This window comes from Hoplias malabaricus, chromosome 11, assembly GCF_029633855.1.
Source record: "Hoplias malabaricus isolate fHopMal1 chromosome 11, fHopMal1.hap1, whole genome shotgun sequence".
NCBI lineage: Eukaryota > Metazoa > Chordata > Actinopteri > Characiformes > Erythrinidae > Hoplias > Hoplias malabaricus.
The window spans coordinates 37,471,788-37,493,058 of NC_089810.1; the positions used below are offsets into that span (position 1 = coordinate 37,471,788).

The following is a 21,271-nucleotide window of genomic DNA, read 5'->3' on the forward strand; positions in this document are numbered from 1 at the left end:
GGAGATGGGAAATTCTTTCTTTTAATAATGTTTAATAAGGTCATGATTTCAAAGTGTTTGTGTTTGTACTGAGGATTCAATCTGTGCGCAAATGACTCACTGATTCATGAGTACAGTCGTAGAGAAAACTCTCTGGGTTTAACCAGAATCTCTGGAATGTGATGAGAAAAATATTCTCACTGTAGGATTTTATTGATTTATACGTAGATTATCAGCACTGGGACAAAAATGATAAACATTTCAACATTGATTTAAAGAAGCAGTGAGTCATTTTTTTCCCACGATTCTTCATCCAACCTTGGGCTTTGATGGATTCTGTTTTAAACATGGCCGCCCCCTTGTGGGGGACCCGCACCATGGCTCATAAACTGGTTCATTCAGGGGCTACAAAGTGTTGATTGTTTATCTCATTTATAGAGAACATAAAAATAGTAAACTAACATTTTTAACTATTGCTTTTTGCTGCTAATTTCTTAGTACTACGTTAATAATGAGATCAAAGTGATCAAAAAAAAGATCAAAGTGGATCCAAATAATGTTTTATCTCCTCATTATCATAAAAACTAGTCCTAATTAATTCGTCTAATCCTAAAATGACTCGTAAACAGTAGAAAACGTGATCTGAGGTTCTGCAGCTAATAAAGTACGCTGACCACAGTCTGACCACTGATTTAAAACAGCTCCTCTCAGCTTGTTATGGCCACATTTTTCAGTTCTTTAAATAATAGTGTGTTCTTTAAATAATAATCTGGAGCTGCAGGTCAGCGCTGTGTTTGCCAGCAAACACAGAACTGAAACCACAGCAGATATTGTATTAATTTCCTTATATAGAGATAAAAATTCATGAACGTGCACTTTATTTAGGAATGTTTTTATCCTACGTTTGTGTGTGTGTGTGTGTGTGTGTGTGTGTGTGTGTGTATTCACTGCCACTATTGGGTGGAATGTGGAAGATACGTCTCATTGTACATTGTACAGTGACAAATATTGCACATTTACATTTCACATTTTAAAATGTATTAAACATAAATAGGGCGGCACGGTGGTGCAGCAGGTTAGTGTCGCAGTCACACAGCTCCAGGGACCTGGCGGTTGTGGGTTCGATTCCCGGTCCAAGTGACTGTCTGTGAGGAGTTGGTGTGTTCTCCCCGTGTCCGTGTGGGTTTCTTCCGGGTGCTCCGGTTTCCTCCCACAGTCCAAAAACACACGGTGGTAGGTGGATTGGCGACTCAAAAGTGTCCGTAGGTGTGAGTGAATGTGTGAGTGTGTGTTGCCCTGTGAAGGACTGGCGCCCCCTCCAGGGTGTATTCCTGCCTTGCGCCCAATGATTCCAAGTAGGCTCTGGACCCACCACGACCCTGAATTGGATAAGGGTTACAGATAATGAATAAATGAATGAATAAACATAAATAGCAGAAAGACATTTTTGAAGCGGGTCTTCCCATAATGCTTAGCTTTTATTGGTGTTTTCTGTTCGTTTGTGTTTGTAAACATGGTTAGCTCCATTTTAATGATTGTGATGATGCATCTTGAAAGTGCTAGGAATTTTTAGGGATTGGTTCCAGAAAAGACAATCATTTTATATGGTTTTGTTTACTGCTTAAAGTAATACAATCTTGACTGCCTTTATTAGCCTGCAAATTAGTGGCTAGGCTAGCAGTCAGTATTGGTTGGTACCACAGGGATTCCTAATGTTAATATGATGTTTTTGTGTAATGTTTGCTCAGTAATGTAGTGGCAGAACATGAATGAACACAATATAAAATCATGAAGTCTGTCAAAATGATGAAATACAACAGCCAGGGCCTCATTACTGATCAATAGTTTGCCTCTTAATTTACTACAACCACCAAAAGCGGTCATACCACCTCCTAATACGAACTAAAGCAAACTCTGCTCATTTGCCTGATGTTTTCTAAAAAGGAACAGTTTAAAACTTTATTTCCTGTGAAGTAAACATTTGTGATCCATCTCCAAAGTCTCCAGTCACTGTAGAGGTTGATGTGTTTGGATTAAAGTTCCTGTCCAGTGTTTCCTAACATTTCTCTAGTTCTATAAACTGCTGTCCTGAACATTTTGGCTCTTTTTTTGCGCTCTCATAGCTCTGACTTCATCCTCATGAAGGGATTACTAATGAGCTGAAGAGTTGAATCAGCAAAATGTGCAGAACTAGGATAAATGAAAGAGCTGAGCTGGAACCCTCGTGCTTAATCTACATAATTACGACTATAAAACACTCCAACCTTCCCATAGGAAAGTAGTCATACACTACATGTCCAAATATTTGTAGACATCGCTGCACTCATTATGAGACGAATCATGACTTCACAGAATAACATGATTATTTTAGTTATACTTTTTGTAAAGGCATTTATTTGTTTGTTTGTTTGGAAAGTATTTTGTAATGTTTTGACTAAATCTATATGGTGCCAGCAGGTAGTGTCGCAATCACACAGCTCCTGGAGGTTGTGGGTTCAAGTGCCGCTCTGGGTGACTGTCTGTGAGAAGTGTGGTGTGTTCTCTCTGTGTCTGCGTGGGTTTCCTCCGGGTGACTGTCTGTGAGGAGTGTGGTGGGTTCTTCCTGTGTCTGTGTGGGTTTCCTCCGGGTGACTGTCTGTGAAGAGTGTGGTGTGTTCTCTCTGTGTCTGCGTGGGTTTCCTCTGGGTGACTGTCTGTGAAGAGTGTGGTGTGTTCTCTCTGTGTCTGCGTGGGTTTCCTCCGGGTGACTGTCTGTGAGGAGTGTGGTGTGTTCTCTCTGTGTCTGCGTGGGTTTCCTCCGGGTGACTGTCTGTGAGGAGTGTGGTGGATTCTCGCTGTGTCTGTGTGGGTTTCCTCCAGGTGACGGTCTGTGAGGAGTGTGGTGTGTTCTCCCTGTGTCTGCGTGGGTTTCCTCCAGGTGACTGTCTGTGAGGAGTGTGGTGTGTTCTCTCTGTGTCTGCGTGGGTTTCCTCCGGGTGACTGTCTGTGAGGAGTGTGGTGTGTTCTCCCTGTGTCTGTGTGGGTTTCCTCCGGGTGACTGTCTGTGAGGAGTGTGGTGTGTTCTCCCTGTGTCTGCGGGGGTTTCCTCTGGGTGACTGTCTGTGAGGAGTGTGGTGGATTCTCGCTGTGTCTGTGTGGGTTTCCTCCAGGTGACGGTCTGTGAGGAGTGTGGTGTGTTCTCTCTGTGTCTGCGTGGGTTTCCTCCGGGTGACTGTCTGTGAGGAGTGTGGTGTGTTCTCCCTGTGTCTGTGTGGGTTTCCTCCGGGTGACTGTCTGTGAGGAGTGTGGTGTGTTCTCCCTGTGTCTGCGGGGGTTTCCTCTGGGTGACTGTCTGTGAGGAGTGTGGTGTGTTCTCCCTGTGTCTGTGTGGGTTTCCTCCGGGTGACTGTCTGTGAGGAGTGTGGTGTGTTCTCTCTGTATCTGCGTGGGTTTCCTCCGGGTGACTGTCTGTGAGGAGTGTGGTGTGTTCTCTCTGTGTCTGCGTGGGTTTCCTCCGGGTGACTGTCTGTGAGGAGTGTGGTGGATTCTCGCTGTGTCTGTGTGGGTTTCCTCCAGGTGACGGTCTGTGAGGAGTGTGGTGTGTTCTCCCTGTGTCTGCGTGGGTTTCCTCCAGGTGACTGTCTGTGAGGAGTGTGGTGTGTTCTCTCTGTGTCTGCGTGGGTTTCCTCCGGGTGACTGTCTGTGAGGAGTGTGGTGTGTTCTCCCTGTGTCTGTGTGGGTTTCCTCCGGGTGACTGTCTGTGAGGAGTGTGGTGTGTTCTCTCTGTGTCTGCGTGGGTTTCCTCCGGGTGACTGTCTGTGAAGAGTGTGGTGTGTTCTCTCTGTGTCTGCGTGGGTTTCCTCCGGGTGACTGTCTGTGAGGAGTGTGGTGTGTTCTCTCTGTGTCTGCGTGGGTTTCCTCCGGGTGACTGTCTGTGAGGAGTGTGGTGGATTCTCGCTGTGTCTGTGTGGGTTTCCTCCAGGTGACGGTCTGTGAGGAGTGTGGTGTGTTCTCCCTGTGTCTGCGTGGGTTTCCTCCAGGTGACTGTCTGTGAGGAGTGTGGTGTGTTCTCTCTGTGTCTGCGTGGGTTTCCTCCGGGTGACTGTCTGTGAGGAGTGTGGTGTGTTCTCCCTGTGTCTGTGTGGGTTTCCTCCGGGTGACTGTCAGTGAGGAGTGTGGTGTGTTCTCCCTGTCTCTGCATGGGTTTCCGCTGGGTGACTGTCTGTGAGGAGTGTGGTGTGTTCTCCCTGTGTCTGTGTGGGTTTCCTCCGGATGGTCCGGTTTCTTCCCACGCTCCAAAAACGCACGTTGGTAGGTGGATTGGTGACTCAAAAGTGTTCATAGGTGTGAGTGTGTGTTGCCCTGCAAAGATCTGGTGCCCTCTCCAGGGTGTATTCCTGCCTTGCGTCCAGTGATTCTGGGTAGGCTCCGGACCCACCGCGACCCTGAACTAGATAAGGGTTACAGACAATGAATGAATGAGATTTTAATGTACCTTTAAAAGTAAAAAAGATGACTAATGTAACCAGTAGTGACACTCTAAGTGGGATGTGGGATGTTTGTGAGAGTTTTTCTCTTTATTTACTGCAAATATTTTATTTAAAAACAGGACAATTACCAGAATTCGTTCTTATAAAAGCATTTTGAAAAGTGGCAAGGAGAACACCCTCACACCTGGAAAGATAAATAATTTATATCACCGCTGTTCAATTAAAAACGTGTATCTCCCAAAATAGTAACTTTACAGAAGGAAGAAACCTTCTCAACTTTCAAATGAAGTGAATGTAGAAAGATTCCAAGTAATTTTGGAACTTTTGACATACAGTGTATATGTACACACACACACACACTCTGACTCATCAAAGTGGGTACCCTGATTGGAGCGGAAGGGTGTTTAAGAGGCATTAGCGAGGTGGGCAGTGGTGCTGTCAGTTCAGTTTTGTGTCTGTGGCTCGGTGTGTCCTGCTTTCTGCCTTTCTAACGAGCGTTTGACCCGAGGCCGTGCCAGTGATGCCGCGATGAAGTGAATTATTGATAACCGGACGCTTGGCGCTTCAGGCCCACCAGCTGGCCAATAGCTGCCCGGCTTCCTGCCCACCTTCGGATGCTCCCATTGGCTGGACGGCTGCCGTGGATACGGTCGATATGGCTGCTCTGTCACCAAGGAGCATCCTTCTTTCTGCCCGGTCTATTCTTATTGTCTGACTTATCCATGGCCCCCAAAAATGCTCTGTAAGAGACTGCGGGGGGACAAAGAGAGGGCTAGAAAATAGCTTTCTGTTTTGTTTCGTTTTCCCCAATAATGTCTTCCTCACTGAGTGCTTTGTTTCCCTTTGTTCTCCCCTCATTTTTCTCCACCGCTGCCCTATTCTCGTTCATATGCACGGCTTTTTCTTTCCTCCTCACACGAAGGAGACTGTAGAGGAGGAGAAGTGTGTGCCTCTAGAGCTCCACCTCTTGACCAAGAAAACAATTGCCCCAGTACACACATTTCCAAAGCTATTTCAGGTGTTTTTGGCCGATATTAACGTAGTTTTATAATGAACTAAATGCAGTTATTATGGTGTTCAACTGTGTTACGGTGCACCTTTAATTTTGCACACAATGTTTCTGTATTTCTTGTATAAAACATGAAATAATTGGAATGCTCTGAAGCATCTGCCCATGATCTAGAACTGAGTGACGTTCTAATGCCTCATTAGTCTCAGTTCTAACGTTCCAGAATCACAGCGGAATCATCATCACAGTCGAATCCTCATTTTCAGATCAATATATTTTTTCATTAAGCATAACCTTTCTTTCCTCAGACTCCTGGCTAATTTTCTCAGACGCTTCCTGCACCGCGCTTCTTTGTGTGTGCGTCTGTGTCTGTGTATGATGTTTGATTTTTTTTATTTGGATGTGGTTTCAGGTTAACTAATATAGCTTCAGTGATTCATTGTCCTTCCTTAAATGGCTGGTTGTGGTCAAGGGGAAAGAGAACAGCTCACGGTGTAAAAATACCCTTTATCGCTGGGATTCCCCTTATTTGTCACAGTCTTCATTTTGGTTGTGTGTGTATGTGTGTGTAATGAGTGTTAAACATAAAGTCCTTTGTCAACTAATGTACACTACACGCTCAAATACAGTAGACAAAGATTCATCCAGAACAGCTTTTGGAACTTTGCTCTGAGAAGGTGATGGGATGCAGCCAAATAAACTTTACTGAGTTCAGGTACGGTTGTTAAATGATTAATTCTGGATCACAAACACCACTCCAACTCATCCTAAAGGGCTTGGATGGTGCTTAGAGGAAATCCCTTTTGTGTAATTGTGTGTAACACCAAAGTTTTGAAGTAAATGGTAAGCGCTCCAAGCTGAAGTCTGATAGAATCTACTAGAATAAGGCAACAGACAAGCAGTGATTATTACAAAATGTGTGGAAAATGCAAAATACAGCTATTGTTTCAGAGTGGAAGTGATTCATCTGTGTGTGTGTGTGTGTGGTCTAGATATTCATCATGTTGTGAGGACTGCAGTTTGTTTACACACTCATATTGTGGAGACTTGTTGTTGTTATGAGGGACAAAAATAATGTCCCCCTGATATAAATAATTGTATTTTAAGGTGAATATGTGTAAGGGGTAGTTTTTTTATCTACAAGCGGTTTTGACCTATAGTGTAATTTGGAAATTACAAGCCATTAATAGAGTACACTTCTGTCTAACCGAGTCTTTTCTGAGAAGCAGAGAAGGGGGATTCAAGCACGGTGAGGTAAAAAGTCCAAAAGTAGGAACAGAAGAAGGAGGTTTTGAGTTGTGTTTTTGCGCGTCAAGGCCGTGGAATCTGAACTGACTAACCTTTCCCAGCAGCTGCTGCTGTTTGAACACTCTGCTCTGGTCCAAAGATTACACAGTCAGGAGAAACAGCTCTGGTTCCACTACCCAGTTAAGTGAGGGGAAGGGGAATGGAACTCATATTCACCCTCCTTTCACACTTTAAAAGCACACTTTGTTCAAAAATCCAGTTCATAATTTCCCCCTAAAACAAACAAAAGCAGTTATTCAGCCAAGACATGTTTGTTATCTGAAGTTGCTTCTTTTGTTTTCACTGGAGCTACAAGGCTAATGTAGCTTCTTTGTTAGCATTATGCTACACACCTAAATTATCCCACGATCAGATCAGAACCTGTCAAGTTGTTAACCCTTTGAAACATCACAAAAGAGGCACATTTTTAGATTTTATTTCTTTTTTGTTTATCGTGTAATTGTTTATGAACCAAATGTTTGTTACTTAATACAGCAAAATGTATGCAATTGTTTGTGTATCTTTTATAAATTGGTAAAAAAAAAAAAAAAAGCAGCTCACAGAAAGCATAATATGTTTTGGCCAGATATTTAAGCAATTAAATTTATCCTTTATGCATTATTAGCTTCATAACGCTTGGTAACATGAGTAATTCTCTCTCTGTCTCTCTCTCTCTCTCTCTCTCTCTCTCTCAGGCTCTGGATGGTAATGTTTATGATCACGTGAAGGATTACTTGATGTCGTTCTGCCGGACAGAGTTGGAAGCTGTCCAAGCCGTCCACAACACGTTCCAATTTCTTCTGGAGAAGTCCAGCCGAGTGAGTCATGCACACACTCTCTCTCTCCATTTCTCTCTTCCTCTCTCTCTCTTTGTCCCTCTGTCTCTCACCCCCTCTGTCTCTCTCCATCCATCTCTTTCTCTCTCTCTCTGTCTCTCTCTCTCTCACTGTCTGTTTTTCTGTAAGGCTCTTTCCTATGTCTCGCCTCTTCTTTCTCTTTGAGTCTGTACTTTTTGTCCCCTCTCTCTCTCCCAACCTCTCTTTCTCTCTCTCTCTCTCCCTCTCTCTCTCTCTCTCTCTCTCCCAACCTCTCTCTCTCTCTGTCTCTCTCCCTCCCTCTCTCTCCCTTTCTCTCTCTCTCTCTCCCTTTCTCTCTCTCTCTCTCAATCCTCTGCATTCCCAGAAATAGCTGTTTGCCAGCGCCTCATTAAATACTCCACTATGTAGAAACTCTCTTTGCTACATACACACAGACACAGACAGACACACACACAGAAAGACAGTGCATAAATGTACAGAATTACTTCAGCCTTCTCCCCTGATGTGTACAATCAAGATACACTGGAGAGAGTCAGTTTCCTCCCCTCACGTCAGGGAGAGCTGCATTCACCTTGGGAGATTTGTGTGTGTGTGTGTGTGTGTGTGTGTGTGTGTGTGTGTGCGTGCCCAGCTTTGTTCCCAGCTGGAACCAGAGAAGAGCCCTGGTGCTGTATTCCCTTGCCGAAGATGTATGCTTGGTTCCCTCTAAACGTGTGGAACCGAGTAGAAACGTGGGCCAGTTCACTGGAAAGAACCAAGGCTCCAACAATCAGGAACCGAACCGGTTCAAGAACTAGAGTTCTTTTGGTGGAAAAGCACTATGAGTTCCGTTTCCTTGCCCTGCTTACATCAGGCATGGTTCGCACGTCACAAATCTCCATTTTTGTGGATTTTTTGTTTACTACGTCATTTGAACACAGCAGGGTGTGTGAATATTTCATGACGAATGGACCGATAGAAATAGTTCAAAGGGCCAAAGGGTATTCCTAATACAGACTGTTTAATAGTCAACATTTTCAGTTCTTATTAGCTCTTTAATATTGTTTTGAGCCCACACTGTTTTAATTTCACACATGAACTCTGGAGAATTTCCAGAGAAACTCCAGATTATCAGGTCCGGAGAGGTCCTAGAGTGGTCGTTCACACATTCAGTGCACTTTCACAGTGGGAAATGAAACACATGCGCTGACTCTGACTTTCCCGGGAGTCTTTACTAGGGCGTGAGGAGGATAGAGTCCGGGTAAGGTCCGAGATGAATGTTGCGGGGGGTTGCGTTCACACATACAGCTCCTCCGGGTAAACTCCGGAACATTTCTGGATTACCATGCATGTGTGAAAGGGGCTTAACACGCTGATTGTGTCTCCTTCCTGAAGGTGGTGCAGGACTTCAACCAGCAGCTCTTCCTGCAGGAGAATCCTGTTTTCCACAAAGCACAAGACTTCCAGTTTCAGGCCTGTGACAGCGACACGGTGAGTTCTACACACACACACATGTCCACTCACTAGAAAATATGAATGACAAGTCAGTAATCTTAAAAATCTTATAATCGTGGAGTAATCATTCCCAGATTCGGTTTCTTTCTGCATGTTTTGGGATCTGATGCTTCAGCTACGTTAAACACAGTTATAATCCCAGTGTAAATACCGCACCCGGAGAATTAGCACGTCTAAAAAAGTAGCAAAGGTGTCAAACAACTACTGCAAAGCTCTAAGAACTTGGGCCTGTAATGAACCATTGCACATAGGTTGAAGAAGAAGTGTGTGGTCTGAAGAACTAGTGTCAGTTTTAAAGACCTAATGCTGATGTTAAAGAACATATGACCGTATCTTAGAACTGTTGCCAATGTCTGAGAACTAGCGCCATTGCTGAAGAACTAGTGCCCGATTCAGCAAATTGACAACAGTTTGGAAGAACTGAAGACTCAGCTGCAATGAATAAGACTAGTGCAAATGTCCAATAAGTTAAACAGCTAGCAACAGTTTTAGACAATGACAACTAAGACCAACTAAGGGCGGCACGGTGGTGCAGCAGGTAGTGTCGAAGTTACACAGCTCCAGGGCCCTGGAGGTTGTGGGTTCGATTCCCGCTCCGGGTGACTGTCTGTGAGGAGTGTGGTGTGTTCTCCCTGTGTCTGTGTGGGTTTACTCCAGGTGCTCTAGTTTCCTCCCACAGTCCAAAAACACAAGTGGTAGGTGGATTGGCGACTCAAAAAAGTGCCCATAGGTGTGAATGTGTGTGTGTTGCCCTGTGAAGGACTGGCGCCCCCTCCAGGGTGTGTTCCCGCCTTGCGCCCAATGATTCCAGGTAGGCTCTGGACCCACCGCGACCCTGAACTGGATAAGGGTTACAGATAATGAATGAATTAATGAATGAACTAAGACCAGTGAGAAAACCGTTTTTTTCCCCATGTCCCATCTTTTTGAACTGTGTTGCTGGCATCAAATTCAAAATGAGCAAATACTTTTCAAAATACAATTAAATTTCCCAGTTTCAACATTATAGATATCCATTTTACATATAAATATAGAGCTAAATGACGTGCACTTTACTGCATTCTGTTTATATTTACATTTAGCTCAGCGTCCCAATTTTTGAATTTTTTATTTATTTATTTTTTAAGCACAAAAATTGTTTTTTATTGTACAACATACAATGAGACGTGTCTTCCACGTTGTTTAACCCTTCTCTGGCAGTAAACACACTCTCGCACTAGTGCACTAGGGGCTGTGAACAACACCTGGAGCGGCAGGCAGCCATCCCCAGCGCCCGGGGAACAATTGGGGGTTCGGTGCCTTGCTCAAGGTCCCCTCAGCCATGGATTGAAGGAGGAAGACAGTGCCGATCCTTCACTCCCAACGCCACCAATTTTTCAGATTAGATTAAAAAGTGAGAAACTGCTGAAATGGAGATGGGAGGTTTGATCACGTTTGGCCAAAAAGGGGAAAGATTTTCTTTCGTTTGGCTTCTTGTGAAAACTCTCCATGTTTGAAATGTTAGATTTTATTTAGATTTTACATCTTTATCTTCATCACCTTCTCTCACATGCACACACACGTCTCAGCATCGTGTCACACCTCAGGACAAATACACCACCCCCCAGTCTCACTGCCTATCGCTCTCTCTCTCTCTCTCCCCGGTCTTTTCTTCACTCGCTATATTTATCCTCTCCAGTAGACACCTCCGGAAGTGTGTGAGACAGAAGCATACATCCTCACATCGTGTGTTATCACCACGGCGACTATGCAGCAGCGTCGCTGATTAAAAACCGCTCTATAAGTTTAAAATAGGCCTCGTTTTTTTATTTTGGCAATTTTTGTCTACTTTGTCTTATATAAGAATGCAGCACTCCTCGTGGTTCACTGAGTTTGAAAGATATTTTTGCTCCTCACGATTAATTCCAACTCACAGCTAAACTCCTCTACAAACCGAACACCCCCTCAATGTCTCTCCGTCTCTCACTTAATCTTTTTACCTCTCTTTCTCTGTCTGTTAGCCTCTCTCTCTCTCTCTCTCTCTCTCATTTCTGCTGTTCTTGTTGTTCCTCTCGCCCACTGTGACATGCTGTCAGCTTATTAACTCAAATCTCTTCAAATCTTTTTGTTTTTTTAGACTCTTCCTCTCTTTCTAGAAACTTCTCCTGGCTCCTAATTCTGTCTTTGCTAATGTTTAGCGTCTGACAAAGGCTTTCCCTGAATAAGAATATGACAGTAACAGTTTAATTACACGTTTGAAGCTCGTGACACTTATTTGTTCTCCTGCATTTTCTATTTTGTTTTTAAAATGGACCACAAGTGCCCTCTACACATTTTTGTGAGAGTGTATGTACATTTCTTCTCTATTGAAGGGCATTAACAGGTAGTTGCCCCCTTCGATGCAGACACAGCTTCTGTTTCTAGGAAGGCTTTACATGAAAGGGTGACACATTAGTGTCAGTGTGAGAATATGAGTGGGGTCAGGTGAGGTCAGTAGCTGAATTCCCTAATTGTACGGGTGTTCTACCAACCTTTGGGCATGTAGTCTTCATCAGAATGCCTTTACTACACAACAGTAGAGGTCTACGTCAGATATCTTATGTTGGAGTAGGATTAGAATATGTATTTTAATTAATAATGCACTCGTGCTATGATTGGGCGACGGGAGGGAGATGGCCCTATTATTAATCCTTTTTCTCTCTTACCTTCCTGTGCTTTCTGTGCTTAACTAACCTGTGCTTCCTTCTAACTCTGTTTTCCCTGCTTCGAACCTGTGTGTGTGTGTGTGTGTGTGTGTGTGTGTTTCCTGGCTCAGACTCTGAGCTCCGTGCAGCAGTTGGTGGACATTGAGCCATCGGCCGTCAGTGTGATGAGAATGACACTGGCCCAGGTACAGCCACACACAGTCAACAACCTCATTTTCCCATCATGCAACAGTGCAGTCGGTCCATTCCTGAATGTGCAGTGTCCACTGGGGATGTTGATGTCTGTGATCACGGATGTAATGGTAAAAATGGAAAGGTATTCCCTAAGCTTCTGTGCCAGTATTTTGTGCTTACTTCTAGTAGCATGTTGCTCACAGCAGCAGAAAAATGGACTACCTGTTTGGATAGTATCCAGCTTTTCTTCCAATTGAATTATTACTAATCCAGTTCAAGTGAAGGTGAGAGTGTTTGTTGCCCTCTGATGGACTGGCGCCCCCTCCAGGGTGCGTTCCTGCCTTGCGCGCAGTGATTCCTGGGTAGGCTCTGGACCCACCGCGACCCTGAATTGGATAAACGCTTACAGACAATGAATGAATTAGTAAATAATCCAGGTCAAAGATTTACACCCCTAGTGTTCATCCACTGCCATTGCATGTCTTTCTGGGAATGTCTGCGTGTTTGTGTTGTGTGCTGATATTTGGGCCCTTCTGGTCTAATGTACTTTTAGTGAGTATAAGGCGGTGTGTCTAATGCAAAGAACACACTTTGGAACAATTTTATACCGAATATATACAGTACAGTGCAGAAGCCTTAGGCACCTAAGATAATGATATATATTTAAACTAATGTCTTCTCAGTGAGTGTGGAGCTTGTATAAAGTTATATATAATCACAGTAAATACAAACAAATAATATAAAACAAGTAGAGGAGAGATTTGAAAATAATGAAACCAACACATTCCCACAGAGAATATCCCACTCACTGGAATAATGTTATTGGGTTTATTCTAATGTTGGGCATTATCTGTTGTTTGTTTGTCTTTTAGAAAATAAACACTTACTGCTCGTATAAATAGCTTTTTAAATTTCATAATCTCTGGTGCCTAAAACTTTTGCGCAGTACTGTGTGTGTATATATATATATATATATACAGGGGGGTCCTCGACTTACGACGTTGATCCTACGTCGTTCCTACGTCGCGTCGTAAACCGATTTCTGGTGTAAGTCGGAACATACGTACATACTGTACGTAAATAACATACTGTAAGCACTTATCCTATTCTAACACCGTAATTATCAAAAAACACGTATAAAATACGTTTAATAATGAAATGAAACGTTTTTTCAACGTTTCAAACAATCTTTTAGCCTTCTCCTGAATCACCATAAGGCTTACTGGGATACACTGTGGATTTTGGTCTTCCAACCAAAGCACTAATAATCTTTCCATCTCAACAATAAGACCACTACGCTGCTTGGTTATCACTGTCGATTTCATAGGAGCAGATCCTTTCACATGTTCAAGGATGCGATCTTTATCCTTGATAATCGTAGCGACTAAGTCCAAGCGACCAGCCAATGTTTGTCGCTGTTTCCCCCTTATCGAATCACGGTGATGGCTTTCCTCTTCTTCGATGCACTGCCATCAGAAGAGTCTGCCTTACGCTTGGGAGCCATAATGAAGGGCAAAAAAGTTCACAAAATCAAACACACACCTGCACACGTGAGAGAGAACGACGTAGCAGCGAGCTAAAATGGCGTACAGTGCGACTGGGGTGACGCCGTCCTCCTCGGTCCCGAGCCGTGTAACCGCGTATTCTTCCACCGCGCACACCAAACACGAAGTTTGCGTTACGATGTTTACAACGCAAAACCACTTAAGTCGAAACAAGGCTTTATACAGTAAATGGGAGATGTGTCGTAACCACGAAACATCGTAACTCGGGACTGACGTAACCCGAGGACTTCTTCTGTGTATATATATATAATTTTTATTAATTTTTTTTTTTATTAAACCTCTACTTTAACTTTAGATCCTGGGTTAACGTATTTTAACGGTGACAGTCCAAAAAAACAAGTAATAATGCACTCTAAATACTCTTCTATATGCCTCCTCTCAGTGGTCAGTTTATTGGAAACACCTATTTTATTGCTGCACTATTCAGGTGTACAGTTACAGACTGTATCCTGTCCACCTGTGTTTGTTTTCTGTTGATTGCTGTTGTCTGCACTTTTGTTTACATCCTGTCTTGGGTCAATACACTTTGTACTGATTGTAATGTAGGCTTCTGCGCCATCATAAAGTCTGTGATACACACACTCCAACATACACACCCTTGTGTTCAGTCTCATGGACTGTAATATATTTCCAATCACCATTGTGTCATTCTTATCCATTCATCAGTGATCTTCAGTGGTTTAGGAGCTGTAACTGAGTTGTTATTGTTAGTAGTTCTTTAAGTTCTGTTAAGTACCTGTGTATATCAGTAAAAAAGGAGTCAGTGAGACAGATGAGGTTTATTAAATGTAGTTACAATACAGTGAAATTGCAGGAATTAAACATAGTATAGAGGAAAGTCATCAAATGATGTTTTTAAATTAATCTTTAGGAGCTTCTCCATGAGAAGGAGATACCTCCTTAACATTACGTTTTCACGTCAAAGAGAAATTTGACATCATTTTTGACCTTCTATTGTTGTTTGTTGTGAACAGTTAACACAGTGAAAGAAATGAGGAGTGGTGGGGTGAGGATGGGATGGAGAGGAAATGACATAACTACAGAGGTCAAGACTGTGTTTGAAGCTCTGTGTCAAAAGAGTAAAAGTAATATCTGGTCAGTTCTGTGTGGAGTTTATATATGACCTGATTTATGGGGGTTTTCCCTAAAAGCAGCTTTCCTGATGTTTCATCCAGTCTGAGGAATTAGGAAAACACAAGCTGTATCTCTCTCTCTCTCTCTCTCTCTCTCCACTTGTCTCTCTGCTGCATGCTTCCCCTCCTTCATGCACACTCCTCTGGATGAATTAATCCTCTCTAAGCTGATTGGTCAGGACTGGGCTTTGGATGTGATTCAGTGGAGAAATAGGGGAAGCCCAGCACTCTTTTAGGAGCAGGGCTATTGGGCTTGTTATTAAACATCTGTTAAAATTCTAGTGATATTCATACATTACATGGACAAAATACACCCACAGTAGTTTTGTGATATCCATGTAGTACATATATACGGAGCTTACCTTGTTGGTCTTCGAGGTAAGCTCAGAGACTGGAGCTTATATGTTACTACACAAATGATGTCAGTCGTTCTCTAGTGTCAAGGGGTGCTGCCCACAGGGTGTTGTTGGCTGGATCACTTTGGTTTGTTGACTTTGGGTAAAATGCTTTTCTGATTATCTTTCTGATATTGTACACATCCAATATCAGTAATGCTTAACCGTTAAGGAGCAGTATATTGAAATGTGTGTCTTTGTGTGTGTGTGTGTGTGTGTGTGTGTGTGTGTGTGTGTGTGTGTGTGTGTGTGTGTGTGTTATAGAGTCGGCAATTGGAGTCTGAGACAGGCACCACAGAGGAGCACAGTCTGAATAAAGAGGCACGGAGATGGGCAACACGTGTGGCTCGAGAGCACAAGAACATCATTCATTACAAACGGGTCAGTCTCTCTCTCTCTCTCACACACACACAAACACACACTAATAATTTTCAAAGATTTTTATAGAATATTGAAAGAATTGGACTGAAAATCAGAAGATAATGAAAGTTATTACACTCAGTCATCAACTTTACATTTAATGCATCCTCTGTCTGAAAGTTCCTGCATTCGTTTTAGAGTCAAGCTTGAATATGATAAAAACAATAAAAGGCTGTCCCCTCCTGGTGTTTGTTCTTGTAGAATCCATTGCTTCAGTGTGTGTATGACTGATGAATTATCGGTATTGATTACTATTGATATGCAGTGTCTGGTGTGTGATTGCAGGTTTTGGAGGAGTGTGAGAGGCAAGGAACGCCTCCCTCAGAACAGAGTAGAAACGATCTGGAATATAAAATAGAGGAAGCCAAAGAGAACATCCGCAAAGCAGAGGTAACCTTTCTGTTTGTGTGCGCAAGATCTTGGATTTAACATTTTAAGCGCAGTCTGACTGTAGGAAATAACATTATCGTGTTTAAACCTAATGTAGTTTACAAGACTTTCTGAAACCACTGTCCAGAGTTGTTGTTTTATTTATTATTTGTGTCATTTCCATTGGTCAGTAGGTTTGTGTACGAACACAGTAAAGGCAAAGGCGAGAGAGATGAGTTTAATCTTGAGTTTGTCTTATGTACCTCTCTCTTTCTCTCTGTATTGATGTTTTCTGAGAGCTGTCTGTCTCTGTCTTCCTGTGTGATCAATATGACCACCTCTCCGTTTTTCCTCGCTATGTTTTCCCATTACTGCAGTTGGCCCTGGATTCCCCTTCTGGCAGAAACTGATATTACACTGTTTAAAGTTTCTGCTCAATGTAATATTAAATCCTGTAGTTATCAAATATTTATTATATTGAAGCATATTCTGCTACGAAAGTCGACTTATTGTAGCAGAGAGCTTCAGTACAGCTGCTGTGGGGATGCTGCTTTTCATATTGCTGCCCATAAACTTAAAAGAACTCCTCTACAGATCCTTTATTAGTCTGTGATTAATATTTAATCACCCCATTAAGAGCTAATGGATAAGCACTGGGGGGAGTAAAATAAGCAGAGGATGAGAGGTCAGTTTGAGAACATTATGATTTTCTTATTTTTTTTTTTTTTGCATTGCAGCTCATTGTAAAGCAGGAAGCTGAACCGACTGTAGCAGGAAGTGTACTTAGCATCAGTTATTAAAGCGCAGAGGTTTCCTGTGAAAATGGCAACAGGCTTTTGTGTGCCCTTTCCTCTGTTTTTCACCGCGATAAAAAAGCAGTTACACAAAGATTTGTTCGGTGTCACATTTCTTTAGCGGTGTTTAAGAGCAGCGCTGCTCTTCCTCTCTCTTTTGGTCTGAGTTCATCTAAAGTGCCGGAGGCGCTTTTTCTGTGAAAGTTCACTCAGTGTTTCTGAGACATGAGAGTTGCCACTGATGTTTCTCATTAAGAGAAACCAGTATGGGATGTTTAGAGACATCTGGCAGTGTTGTGTGTGTGTGTGTGTGTGTGTGTGTGTGTGTGTGTGTGTGTGTGTGTGTGTGTGTGTGTGTGTGTGTGTGTGTGTGTGTGTGTGTGTGTGTGTGTGTGTGTGTGTGTGTGTGTGTGTGTGTGTGTCTGCGTGCTTTTTCCTTTCTGAGAATTACGGCTGGAATATTTAATCAAGAACCACGGCTTTATTTTTATTCCAGCCTTGCATATTCTTTCAGGATTGCAGAGTACAAGTGAAGTATGGTTGGTTGCCGACCAGTCTACTCATATATCATGACTGTTCTAAGGAAAACATGTATCTACAAAAGAGTAATATTATAAGAGAGGAAAAGTCATTTTGGAGCATTTCTATTTCTATATTTCTCTCAGTTTGTCTCTCTCTCTCTCTCTCTCTCTCTCTATGTATCTGTCTCCCTCTCTCTCTCTCTATGTATCTGTCTCTCTCTCTCTCTCTATGTATCTGTCTCTCTCTCTCTCTCTATGTATCTGTCTCTCTCTCTCTCTCTCTCTATGTATCTGTCTCTCTCTCTTTCTTTCTCTCTATGTATCTGTCTCCCTCTCTCTCTCTCTCTCAATGTATCTGTCTCCCTCTCTCTCTCTATGTATCTGTCTCTCTCTCTTTCTCTCTCTCTATGTATCTGTCTCCCTCTCTCTCTCTCTCTCTCTCTATGTATCTGTCTCCCTCTCTCTCTCTCTCTCTATCTCTATGTATCTCTCTCTCTCTATGTATCTGTCTCTATCTCTTTCTCTCTCTCTCTATGTATCTCTCTCTCTCTTTCTCTCTCTCTATGTATCTGTCTCTCTCTCTCTCTCTCTCTCTCTCTCTATGTATCTGTCTCTCTCTCTCTCTTTCTCTCTCTCTATGTATCTCTCTCTCTCTCTCTCTCTCTTTCTCTCTCTGAGTGGGTAGTCTGTGTTTGTGTGTGTGTGTGTGTGTGTGTATGTGTGTAAGAGTGTCCTCCCTTCCTCCCACCCATTCCTCAGCATGATGCTATCCACCTGATCATCTATTAGCTGATGTAACAAAATTAGCAGTTCATGGCAGCCCTACTCTGACTCTGCAAGTTTAGTGTGTGCGTGTGTGTGTGTGTGTGTGTGTCACGTTGTTTCATAGACATTCATTACCTCTCTCTCTTTCAGACGGTAAAGCTGAAAGCAGAAGCCCGTCTGGACCTGCTGCGACAGGTGGGCGTTTCCGTGGATACGTGGCTGAAGAGTGCTATGAACCAGGTGATGGAGGAACTGGAGAATGAACGCTGGGCATCCCTGCCCTCCCTCACTACCCACGATCCTTCACTCTCAGTATGCACCCCTTTATATTCTACCCTTGCCATACAATCCTGACCCACGACTCCTCTCTATCAGTCCTCCATGTTAATATACAGCCCTTATCATTAACCACAACTTCACTCTCAGTACACACCCCATAATATACATTCACAACCCACGATCCCGCTCTTTGCCCTCTTCATACCCTTATTACCCCAAATCCCTCCCTCTGTACTTACCTGGATGTGAACTGCCATTGCTGTATACACGTTACTCAAAACACCATCCCTTACCTATTGTTATGAGTAACACTGTGTGAGGTTTTTTTGTTCTTTATCTTTGCACAGGAACTACAAGCTTAATCTTTCTAACAATGGAAGCTTATGGTTAACACCATAAGTAAGCTTTGAAATAAATACAGGATTAACTCGTCAAGAACTTGACTGCTATGACAACCAGCAAATGCAAATACAATATCGCTGCTCATACAAATCTGCAGTTACAGAGTTAGCAGAGCATTGTCAACTTTTTTCTCGGGACCTCACACTGCAGTTTTACATGTTCTGCCATTTTGTGGCTGACTTACTGTGGTTCCTAAATTAAGTTCCACAGTTGATGGTGGAATACCTAGAAGAGAATATTTCACACTGACTACTATAGCACCATGCTTGAATTCAGTGAGGTATTTGGAATGTCTCTTTGTTTCAAAAATGTTTGATTTTAAACACCTGTGTCAATGGGACTAAATGAAACAGCTGAATCCCATGATTAGGTGCTCTGTCCCAATACTTTTGTCCATATCATGTATGAGGATTCCATTTTGTAACTGTCGGTCTACTTCAAAATCACTTTTTACTTGTTATCTACATTAATCTTGAAGCTCCAGTGCCAAACTAATGAAGCAGACATGTCTTAGCAGATCTACTACATTTGGAGTAAGTGTGTGGAATTATGTCAATTTAATTCTTCACCTACATTTTTCACCCACAGCAACACACACACACACACACACACACACACACACACACATACCTGGTTCACTTTTTGTGTGGAGCCGAGAGGTTGGGTATTCTACTTCCCAACGTAAACAAGGTTCAGCTTCATTAACGTCATTTCCCCAAACCTGCCGCTCTCTCCCAGACGTCTGCACACAAACACTCTTTCTGGGTCTGTCAGCAGCATTGTGCTTTTATCAGTCCTGCCAAACACTCACACACATACACTCACCTTTTTGTAAACAGTTCACACAACACCTCCAGCAGCCATGACCTCAGCTTTAATGCTCACAATCATTTACTCACCACAAACCCTCCACTTTCCTCCATCAGTGTGAAAGAACAAGTTAAAAATGATCTAATTATTTTTAAAACGATGTAATCTGTGTACACTGTGGTCAACAGCCATATTTCTTATTCAACATTCCTCCTCATATTAAGGATGGGGGTGCGGTGATGATTGACATTGAGCCTGGTGACCTTAGACCTCATGTGCAATTGATCAGGGGTGTCTATTTTCATTCTTAATACAATCTGTTTTTGTCGAACTGAACGTTTGTGTACATGTAGACAGAGGGAAACAGAGTGTTCCCGCTTTCCACTTCAATTATGACTCCTTACAGAATGACAGTGAGAGTTAAAAACCATAGAGGACTGATGGATGAGGTGATGAGAGTTGAGTGGGTGACACACAATAAAAAATGATGGCTTGCATCATGATTTCATGAGCCATTTTAAACCGAATGAATGAGGAAACATCTCTGCTTCCACTCTCTGCTGCCACCTGCTGGTTACCGTAAGATTACAGTTACATCAGTCTAATGCAGCACCTCATTAAAATGGGCTGAAAGTCGCTTTCGCTAAGCTACGTTATGAACTGTTTAATCTAGCGCAGAGAAAATTAGACATGAGTAAACATTAACAGTATGTTTATTTCCCGTTTCACTGGGCCTCTGAGCTTCCCCTACTGCTCCTCCTCCCAGATTCACTCAGTATTCACCTCACATTAGCCTGCAGCGTATAGACAGAGAGAGACAAAAGAGAGATAGGCAACATGAATATAGGAGGGCCAATATGGTTTAAGTACTGTTGTGTGTGTGTGTGTGTGAGAGAGAGAGAGAGAGAGAGAGAGTATGAGAGCAAAGCATTAAAAAGCAATGAAAGAGATAAAAGGGAGTATGAGAGAATGTGAAGGTGTATATAGAGAATACAGAAGGGCAAATGAGGGTACAGGAAAAAGATGATAGACAGGAGAGAGAGAGAGAGAGAGAGAGAGAGAGAGAGAGAGAGAGAGAGAGAGGGGGGATATGGGGGCAAGTCATTAACAGAGTGAGAGAAAATATAGAGAAGGAGATGGATAACGTAAGAGGAGGAAATCATAAAGAATCAATGAGAAAGGGGAAAGAAAGAGTGAGGGAGAAAGAGCATGAGGGAGGGCACAAAAGAGCAAACCCTTTAAAAGCAATAAGAAAGAGAGAATATCAAAGTGGAAAATGTTAAAAAGCAATGAAAGAGAGAGGAAGAGAATGATAAAGAGAGAGTTATATCACAGTTTGGGGGGTTGGTAGGATCAATGTGTACATGCACTGAAATGTGCTTTTTCCATAATATGTGCCCTTTAAGATGCAATAAGTGAGAAAAATGAGATTCTTACAGAAAGGGAAATGATTTTTTTAAAATAAAAAGGATAAAGAGAGAGAGGTTATGTACATTAACTAGCTCTGGGCGTAAAATGATAGTTTATATTGCATTAAAAAGCACTTTCACTTTAGGTCTAAGTTTGTTTCTCAGATCATTCCCACTGACAGTGGTCAAGGTGGCGTCTGATTATATAAAACCTGACCAGATCAGATTAGACTCCAGGCAACACTGCACAGAGCTGTAAATATCTTTAGTTTATAGTGTCAACATTACAGAGAAGTGCTCAGCACCAGGCGCAGGTTTATTTAACAATTGAGAATGATTTCAGATCAGGTTTCTGTTTCAGCTCACCACAGCAGCCAATCAGAGCTTAGAGAGACCTTCATCGTGCTTCCTCTGTTGGCTGTTAATAACAGGCAATCTCACCTTTCAGCCTTTGTGTCACGTTGTGGTCCCTAGGGGACACCTGACCTGCTGTGA

General features: G+C 42.7%; 1 protein-coding gene across 4 annotated transcripts in view; it reads left to right on the top strand.

The window, feature by feature from the left end:
* The window catches only part of LOC136709609 (F-BAR and double SH3 domains protein 2), a 98,737-nt gene that overhangs the window by 67,401 nt on the left and 10,065 nt on the right, over positions 1-21,271 (top strand). For 3 of the 4 annotated variants that reach the window (XM_066684978.1, XM_066684980.1, XM_066684981.1), the window contains 6 exons: positions 7,440-7,562; positions 8,937-9,032; positions 11,851-11,925; positions 15,272-15,388; positions 15,713-15,817; positions 18,027-18,188. In XM_066684978.1, coding sequence (XP_066541075.1) covers positions 7,440-7,562; positions 8,937-9,032; positions 11,851-11,925; positions 15,272-15,388; positions 15,713-15,817; positions 18,027-18,188 — 678 coding nt within the window. The remainder of the gene's footprint in view (positions 1-7,439; positions 7,563-8,936; positions 9,033-11,850; positions 11,926-15,271; positions 15,389-15,712; positions 15,818-18,026; positions 18,189-21,271) is intronic. The other variant, XM_066684979.1, reaches the window with a different exon arrangement.